Source organism: Halichondria panicea, chromosome 1, assembly GCF_963675165.1.
Source record: "Halichondria panicea chromosome 1, odHalPani1.1, whole genome shotgun sequence".
NCBI classification, from domain to species: domain Eukaryota; kingdom Metazoa; phylum Porifera; class Demospongiae; order Suberitida; family Halichondriidae; genus Halichondria; species Halichondria panicea.
The window spans coordinates 12,231,774-12,241,414 of NC_087377.1; the positions used below are offsets into that span (position 1 = coordinate 12,231,774).

Genomic DNA, 9,641 nt, shown 5'->3' on the forward strand with positions numbered 1-9,641 from the left:
TTTCTGGCTTTTCATCATAGCTAGGTCATCAATAAGTGTTGTACCAGCTAGCTAGCTCCTGCAATGCAAGTACAGACAGTTATTATTATCAGCATCCAGCTGTTTTCTCTTGCTGCAGGTAAGTTATAATACATCATGTACATGCATGTTCACTGGAACACACATTTTTTACAGCCACTTTGACATCCAACTCCACTGTGGCTTACCCTGATGACACTGTCACCTTCACCTGCACTCTGCCTGGTAGTCTCATACGATGGATGGCTTCACAAGGCCAAGTGCAGTTGTTCAGAATCGATTTGACCGTCAGCAACACTGATGAGACGCGAGGTAATCCAGCATTCTGTGGTGTTCTCACTGATTCCAGTAGAGGAATGCTCACTGCCACTCTCACGTCACTGTCTGAGGCCTCCATTGTAGAGGGTATTATGGTGGATTGTGTGGGAGAGAGCTCACGAGAGGGTCCTCTCACCATCACTGTGGCTGGTGAGTTCTTTGTTTGTAACATAACACTGTGGAAAGTGGTTCATACACCCACATGCAGATCCACCCTCCCCTCCACTGAACCCAAGAGTATCCTCCACTCTAAATCAACCCAGCTCCTCTAATATCACTCTGGACTGGGACTCCCCCTCCTCTACTGGTGGTGTGTCTGTCAGTTATGTCCTCACCATCTCCCCAACACCTCTCTCCGGGTCACCAGTCACCATGGATACCACCTCCACACAGATCACCATCTCGTACAACACTACCTACAATGTGACTATCAGAGCTGTCAACTGTGTTGGAATGAGTCAAGAAACTTCAATTGTTGATTTGAGTAAGCCATTATTTGCCTTGGGAATGTCGTCATTGATTGTATTTGGCTGCATTTTTATAGTTCATAAAACATACGTACTTGTCTTATCATACTATTAAATCAACGCAGTGGTGTGCCCCACACCGTCTACTGCTGCTGGTGTGACCATCACCAACGCACCTCCTGTCACTATTGGTGGATCCATGCTCACCTTCACTTGCAGTGGAGACAGTGAAGTGACCTCAACCTGTGGCAGTATACATAGTGGATGGTCTCCTGACCCTGGGACCTTCGACTGCAGCAGTCCAGTTACAGGTATCATACATGAGGAATTAACTCTCTAAAGGGAATGTTGATCTCGTGCAGTAGATCCCCCAGTCAGTTGTGGTTCTCCTGCTATACCATCTAGAGGCAGTGTGGACATCAATGGTGGGACACCACCCTTCTCACTGAGTTCACAAGTCATCTATCGCTGTGATGAGGGACTGTTCCCCCCTGATGTGAGGACCAGCACATGCACTGATGTGGGGGATAGGGGAGAGTGGGTGGAGAATCCTGGGAGCTTGGTGTGCAGAGAGAGGCCAGGTGAATTGTAGTTGGGCCAAGCCAACTTCTAGGCAGGCCGGTAAAAAAAAATCTGGAGAGTGGGAGTTTTTAGACTTAAATTGTTAGGCTTTCTACACCACACTGAGTTGTGGTAACCAAATAAGTGTTATGGAGTGGGTGGTTGTAGGTGTTTTTTTACCAAAAAGTGACTCGCTTGCATTCGTGAAGTGTGTAATTAAGTTGGCTTGGCCTTGTTCAGAGGGTTTTTGATTTCCTTCATTCTATAATTTCTGTGAATTGTATTAGTTTATGTACACCGTTCGTTTCACACTTTCTTAGTATTCAATGGCAGGTTATTGGATGCTCGTGTTCATATTACAAACATGTACTCATAAAGTCATTTTTTGACCGTCCCTATAGTCAACTGCACTGTACCTGCTGAGCCTTGCAATGGTGCTATAGTTGAGTATGAGAGGTTGAACGAGACAGTGTTGGAGGGAACAGTGATGACCTACCAGTGTGACAATGGATTCTCACTGACTGGACCCAACATCATCGCTTGCACTAATGCTGGAGTCTGGAGCACTGAGCCAGAGGAAATCATGTGTGTACTTACAACTGAAGGTGATGGATGAGCTTTGTAATTGTTTGCTTATCTACTACCGGTATTCCATCTCATAGTTTATACTGTCGCTCCTTTGTTCTCCACTTCTGCAACTGTCACTATCAATGTGGTCATCACTTTCATTGTCACTCTAGTCATTGGATTCCTCACTGGGCTCCTAGTGATGCATGTTTCCTCTCGTAAGAAGGCAGTAGTATACTCCCCGGCAACTGAAGGACAAGCTAACGTAGGACCCACTGCACCAGCTGTTCCTGTTTATGAAGAGGTGTCACCCAAAGAAGAGATTAAACTCAACACAAACCAGGCGTATGGACCATTTGGACTGTAAAACTCATTCACTATAATATTCAATAGCATTCAACAGGTTACACAGGAAAAATATCTAAATTTCCTATACTTTCAGGATAGTACAAAATTTCCTGTAGACTTTCCTTTATGAATCTTACACATGTCCTGAACTTCTTCAGGAATAGTAAAGGAAACTAGTTGTACAGGAAACGTTGCACTATCCTTTGTAAGTAGGTTGCAGGACACTTGCAGGACACCTGCCATTTTTCAGGAAATGTGCAGATTTTATGGGCTGCACTGTAGCAGGACTGTAGCAAATATTTTCCCTGTGTTAATTGTGTTATTCTGCCATTGCATTTGTTTTATAGGCCATGTAGACTCGCTACGTGTTTCATCTTGCCTGGAGATTGTCTCAATTGCATTCCCTATATAATACATCAGAGGAGGTTATTTTAACTGTAAAATTTGCCATTGTTATAACGTATTAAAGTGGTGTGCTTCTTTTGAACCAAGTGATCAAACTCGACAGTTATTATAATTATGGCTCGGCGTGTGGTAGTATGTGCATTACACCCTAGCTTTCAGCTATTGTTTTCCTTGCAACTTTCATTATTCAGCATCGGATATAAATGTATATGTATACGTAATATTATTCATTGAGAACAATGTAAACAATAGCACTGCATCTGTTCACATACTTAAACTGATCGATATGCACAATCATGTATGTATTGAAAAAAACAACAATAAGAGAATATTAATTATACAAATGTACCTGGAACTGCCCTTGAGCTTGAGACAGTGTGTATACTGTTCTGTCCAACTTGCCCAGATTCCTGCAGAGTTTGTTAATTGAACACACTCAAAAAAGTTGGAGAGAGAGAGAGAGAGAGAGAGAGAGAGAGAGAGAGAGAGAGAGAGAGAGAGAGAGAGAGAGAGAGAGAGAGAGAGAGAGAGAGAGAGAGAGAGAGAGAGAGAGAGAGAGAGTCTCAGAGTTCTGAAGACATAATAGTCTGTTTCAGTGAGGCACTGGTGTCTCAACCCATACACTATCACTAGAGTTACTTTCATATCTTACTCATCTCACCAGTTTGAGCAGTGTATGTCTAACCAGGAGGTTGATGTGTTGAGGGTAGTGTCTGTGTTGTAGTGTCTCAGCACAGAGGGGGAGGAGGGAGGACACTCGGTCACCACACACACTCACACCACTTAGCTCTCCAAGCAGGAGAAAAGGAAACTGTCGGGTGTGCAAGAGATTCAGTCAATTAAAACTGCCATTACAGTACTCAACACTTGAACACTTAGATCCTAGTGAAACATTTATACGACATGCACATCAACAAAAGTACCCTAGCCTTATTACACACATCTTTGTACATGCATGCATCATCAGTACGCATATAATCTACACAACACATACATGTACCTTTATCCCATACTCACATATATCATCCACACACATAACACACCCTTACCCGCTTGTGATAGTGTGAGTCTATACATCCTCCCCTCATTTTGGGGGCCAGTGAATCACATGAGTATACACCTGCTAGTTTCTGTGGGTTGGGTCGTCATGGATACAACGCACAACCCCAATTCTGATACATCATCAATCAGAGGAGCTGAGAAAATGGGGAGAAGGTGAACAACTTCAACATCCAGTCATGATAATTTTATTGTTACTCTGGACTGGGACCTCCTTCCTGAAAGTCTGTTAAACAGCCAACTATAATTATGTCCTCATCTCCCTAACACCTCTCTCTAAGTCACCAGTCACTGTGGAGACCATCTCGGCACAGATCACTATCTCCTACAACACTCCCTACAACGTGACCATCAGAGCTGAGAGCTGCATGTACTATAATGTTGAATAGAAGTCAAATTTTGAATCTGAGTAAGCCAGTATAATTATCATTTTCCTCTTTACTGCCGGCTGCTGTGTGTCACCAACATACCTCCTGTCATGATTCATGGATCCATACTCATCCTAATTCAGTCACTTGCAATGGAGACATGCACAGGAATGAAGAACCTCAGCATTCAGCAGTATAGCGGGTAGTCTCCTAACACTGGGACTTTTGATTCACTGCCACATATGATAATCTATTATTCAGCTCTAGGTAGCAGGGCTGCTGCCTTTGGACCTAGCTATAATTATAGTTGGCTGTTGGAGGTGTTGTGTTGGTGTTCTGTTTGTTTTTGATTGTTTTTGATTGTTGTAGAGCTCATAGTTGTTTGTTTCACCAAGAACTTGAAAAGTGGAGGTTATGGAAGGATGCATGTTTACGATTGTACAAATCAATTTTGTTTATGAGAAGTGAGACAATGGAGATTTTGTAATGACTAACTTGCTCTGGAGGCCACATTGAGTTGCAGTCGAATCAGGCTTATATTTTGGAGAAATCAAATAATTATAATATTATGCTACTTGATCTTGATTGTGAACTGTTTGTTTACTTATCAATAATGGTCATGATTGCATTCATCTTTATTGTCAACAGAACAGTATCCTTTATGATCACAACAGCTGGCTAAACAAACACTAACAGGTTACTCAGCCCACAGCTATTTACTGAAGTCAGCAATTTAGCAAATGTTTCATTAACGATATTTACTTTTTGAAAACTTCTTCAGGACAACTCTACTGGTCCAGGAGCTAGGTTAACGAGGCTCAGCATAGAATTAGAACTGGATAATGACTTTCAACATTATGTGTGCAGTGCTAGCAGTATTATTTCTGGATGCGAAAGTCACAGAAGGTGACTATTTTAGCTATCTTAAATTATATCTAGACCACCATACATAATTCTCTAGTCTATTATTAAAGCTCTTCTGTATACTTTGTAGGCACTCTGACATTCACCCCAACTGTGGCCTGTCCTGATGACACTGTCATCTTCACCTGTATTGCGACTAGTGATGTGGATGTGGCATTTAGGTGGACATTAACTCCACCACCGGAACTGAATGTGGCCATTGTCTCAATAACAGCGACGAACACTGCTAGAAGTATTACGAGTAGTGGTGATGGGTTCATTTTCCGTGCTGATTACTTTGGACTGGATGAAGGCATAGTCACATCTACAGTCACCACCCTCACTACGGTGACAGTGCTTGCTGGAACCAGGGCACAGTGTGATGTAATAGGAGCAGGAGGAGGAGGGGGTCCAATACCGATCATTGTGGCGGGTGAGTAAATTTTGCAGAGGCATTTTATGTAGGGCACTATCTTTAACTCAGACGTCCCCTCCCCTCCACTGAATCCAAGAGCATCCTCCTCTCAGAACCAACCAAGTTCGTTCATAGCCACTCTGGACTGGGACCTTCCTTCCTCTACTGGTGGTGTGTCTGTAAACTATGTCCTCGCCATCTCCCCAACACCTCTTTCTGGATCACCAGTCACCGTGGAGACCACCTCCACACAGATCAATGCATCTTACAACACACCCTACAATGTGACCATTAGAGCTGATAACTGTGTTGGACTGATGAGCAATGCCTCAATACTGTTTACTATACCGTCCCTAGGTCAGTTGCACCACTATAATTAGTGTTTCCTGCGCACACAGCTGGCAACTATTAAATTTGTCCACATTATAGTTGCCTGTCCCTTTTCCCTCACTGCTGCTAGTGGGGTGGTAAACATCCAGAGACCAAGTGTCCCAACTGTGGGCTCCAAACTGATATTCACTTGTTCTGGAGATGATCAGATGAGAACCTCTACCTGTGGTACTGATGGATGGTGGAATCCTGACCCTGAAAATGTTATATGTCCAACGATGGGTGAGTTAATGACAGTACGTTTGCAATTGCATTAACCAACCATTTCTCTTACAGAACCCCCAGTGACCTGTCCAGTTCCCAGGGCCCCCTCTATGGGTAGTGTGAACACTAGTGGTCAGTCTTACACAGAGCAGTCACAGGTCACATATCAGTGCAATGAGGGACTCTTTCCAATGGGTGTTCTGACTGCCACTTGCGCAAGAGATGGACAAAATGGAATATGGAAGCCTGATCCAAGTACTGTGTTGTGCAGGACTTCGCCAGGTAGTGCTGTAATGGTCAATCACTTTATTTGCTGTTGTCTACACAGTCAACTGCACTGTACCTGTTGAGCCCTCCAACATAAGTATAGTGGACTATGAGAGGTTGAACGAGACAGTGTTGGAGGGAACAGTGCTGACTTACCAGTGTGACAATGGACTCTCACTGACTGGACCCAACACCATTACTTGCACTAATACTGGAGTCTGGAGCACTGAGCCTGAGGCCATCATGTGTGTGTCACCAACTGAAGGTGAGGGAAATTAACCCGAAGCACGTAGGCGGCCACGGGTTATATATAGTATATAGTCTGTTGATTTGTTTGTCCGTTTGTCTGTCTGGGTATTTTGAGTCTGCTCACCAGGTTGCCCTAGCGCTTCGTTTACAGTATAGATAGCCTCAACACACAAAAAATAATGTTTTTAGTGTGACTTTGTTGGAAAGTGAGCAAAAGCTAAGAAGCTTACCTTGCACCTTTAGCAGTGGCGTAGGAAGTAGGGTGGGCTCCAAGGGCTGGAGCCTCCCCTTGTTGGAGAGCACTGTTTAGCTTGAACTGTTGAGCTAGCTTATATAGCTACAGCATGCTGGCTACATGCAGCCAGCTAGCTATTATACGTAAGATCCAATGATGGGCTAGGTTTTAAAAGTCTAAAGTGTAAATGATAGATGTACCACATGCATGCTGAGCCCCCCCCCCTTGTAAAAAGTCTTCCTACGCCTCGATCTGTTTAGGTATACAATCTATATACATAATTTATAGCCAAAACACGGCTTTCATTTGAGGCATGCCATTACACATGTATGATTGTGCACTGACTATACCACCTATATATGGAGCAAATTTTTTTAATGGGAAGACTTTTTTGCTGCACGGCTAGTGAGCCTACTGTGGTCCCACTGCATGTCAGGTGTCCTACTTGTAACACTATAGGCCTCGATCTTTGCTAGCTCTGCTGTGATCCTAACGGTCTGGGACTCGACTAGTGCATGTCAGATACCCAAAAATTGCATTCATCCCAGCTGGCGCCTAAAGTATACACTGTTAAAAATGGCGCGCTACTTTACACGTTTTTCATGTGTTGGTATGACTGTTTAAGTTTTACACACACAAAGTGTGGTAAAAACACACCTATGACGATGTGTTATCTAACCCATTTCAAGAGTGTTCAGGGACACTGCTGTGGTGCGCTCTACTGCACATAATGAATGTAAAGTAACACCCTTAGTGTGCTAGCCTTACATGCCAAATCGTCCCTATATGCATGGCATGCATTTAACAATTACACAATCATCTGATAAATAAAAATACTAGCAGTGATGAAACAGTGGAGTACACGTATGTCACAAGAAAAAAACGATATAACGTACGTACATAATTATTATATATAGAATGCATCTAAGCTGTAAATCTATTTCAAAGTCACTTGAAACTTTCTTAATTTGCTGAAGCAGTCTGACAGATACCATGCATATGCTGACTTCATGGGGCTTGTCATGGGATCTTCATGTTTGTCTCCACATTCTCGTCAGCCTGGATGAATACATTCATAGCTATTATAGTAATAATTTGACAGAGAATTATTCAGTATGTGTATATATACTCACATCAAGAATTGTCATTGTTCTTATCCACTGGCATATAGACATGTAGACGAGCTCCTGTGTAAAAAGATGAAGATAAACCTTTATTAAGCTATAGTGTATAACAAATGACTTACATGCATGGCTGCTATATCAGGAGTATACTCCTGGCTATATATGTATAGCTGTCTTGCTTTGATACACTTGCATGTGTCATCGTCCTTGGGTGCTGGATTGATCTCTCTGTGACTACATGGTGACGCTAATGTTCTACATAATTATAGTATAGACATTTAACGGTACAGCTCAGTATATATAGCTAGCTAGCAAGTGAAACTGAGCTAGACCACAGCCCATTCAGTAGTGTGATGGAATGGATGTCTAAGCCTTTTTATAAGCGCCAGAAAAAATAATTATGCTGATCCTGACGTGGCACTGTAATTACATCAATTACGGTACATTGGATCTACTTCATGTATAGCTGGTACATTTGTACAATGTCACATGCTCACAAAAATTCCTGAAATAAACCCTAGCTGATTCGTATAATATTATAACATTCCGGACTTCTTTTCCTGTCTCTGCCAGGGTTTCATCTATAGTGGGGGGGGGGGGCTGGGGTGAACCTTCCCCCCAAAAATGTTGTAGAATAACGACATCATCACATTAGTACTACATGGCATCATCATATTTAGTGTGATTAACTAAGGCAGTGATGCGTTAGACTAAGCATGTAATGAGCGTAGCCAAACATTTTGCGGCAAATCTTCCCCCCAATATTTTTGATCCTAGATGAAACCCTGTCTGCTGTGATCCTAGTCCCATGCATGCAGTGCATGTCTGATCCTGCACCACCTTGGTGCCACGTTTTCAAAGCTGTTATAATAGGGTACAAATCATTGTGTTCTGCAATCATGTACATAGTTTAATTCATTGCCCTCTATTACTTGCTGCTCCATGTTCATACATATACTTGCTTATTATACAACACAGTAAGTACTTATACAACTGCCTATACAGGCTTCAGCTAGTTCTCTAGTTGTTAGCCCTATATACAATAATCTTTCGAATTCACAGCTCCGACTGTAGCAACCACGACAGCTGCCACCCTATCAACCGGTGTAACTGTTGCCATCGGTGTTACTATTTTCATTGTGTCTACTATCCTTGGATTTCTCGCTGGACTCTTAGTGATGTACTCGTTCATGCATAAGAAGGCAGCGTACTCCACAAGAAAAACAGCATTATCTGTTGTAGAACCCACTAAACCAGTTGGTCCTGTTTATGAGGAGGTGTCGCGTACCAAAGAGGAGATTGAACTCAACACTAACCAGGCGTATGGACCATTATAGGACTGTGAAACTCGTTCACTCTTCATTATTAGTATTCAACAAGTTAATTGCAATAATTTTATCATTTTGGTACTTTGTTTGTTATAGACTCAGTGTTTTTTATTTTATATAGATATAGCGATAACCAGGAGCCCATAAATAAATTACAAGGATTCTCTTATATTTATGGGCTCCTGGTATTATAGCTATAGATAAAATTATTTAATGATGTATCTGGTTCATTTTTTGCTATAAAACCTATAATTATAATAATTATGTGGTTTTTCTGACTTTCCTCAATCAGAAAATTAATTATTACATGTTTTAGTACACGTGTTTTTTCTTCATGAACCAAGTGATCGATTAAGCTCTGCAGTTAGTAATTATGCCTCGGTGTGCGGTAATTAATAATTATTATTATGTGCAT

General features: G+C 42.1%; 1 protein-coding gene across 2 annotated transcripts; it reads left to right on the forward strand.

The window, feature by feature from the left end:
• Positions 1-4,853: 4,853 nt before the first annotated feature.
• LOC135348412 (mucin-2-like) lies at positions 4,854-9,515 on the forward strand. 2 transcript variants are annotated; one of them, XM_064546630.1, is made up of 7 exons: positions 4,854-5,017; positions 5,106-5,447; positions 5,499-5,786; positions 5,859-6,041; positions 6,096-6,278; positions 6,352-6,555; positions 8,961-9,515. In XM_064546630.1, exons 1-7 carry the CDS (start codon positions 4,954-4,956, stop codon positions 9,233-9,235), a joined length of 1,539 nt encoding a protein of 512 aa, XP_064402700.1. In that variant the 5' UTR covers positions 4,854-4,953; the 3' UTR covers positions 9,236-9,515. The 2 variants fall into 2 exon arrangements, with proteins under 2 accessions (XP_064402700.1, XP_064402694.1); XM_064546624.1 differs by having other exon boundaries at positions 6,096-6,305; positions 8,961-9,514.
• Positions 9,516-9,641: the final 126 nt, after the last annotated feature.

Coding starts and splice junctions, on each gene's coding strand:
- LOC135348412 (XM_064546624.1), top strand. CDS start 4,954: ATGACTTTCAACATTATGTGTGCAGTGCTAGCAGTATTATTTCTGGAT. Junction 5,448..5,498: donor AATACCGATCATTGTGGCGG/GTGAGTAAATTT, acceptor TCTTTAACTCAG/ACGTCCCCTCCCCTCCACTG. Junction 6,042..6,095: donor TGTTATATGTCCAACGATGG/GTGAGTTAATGA, acceptor TTTCTCTTACAG/AACCCCCAGTGACCTGTCCA.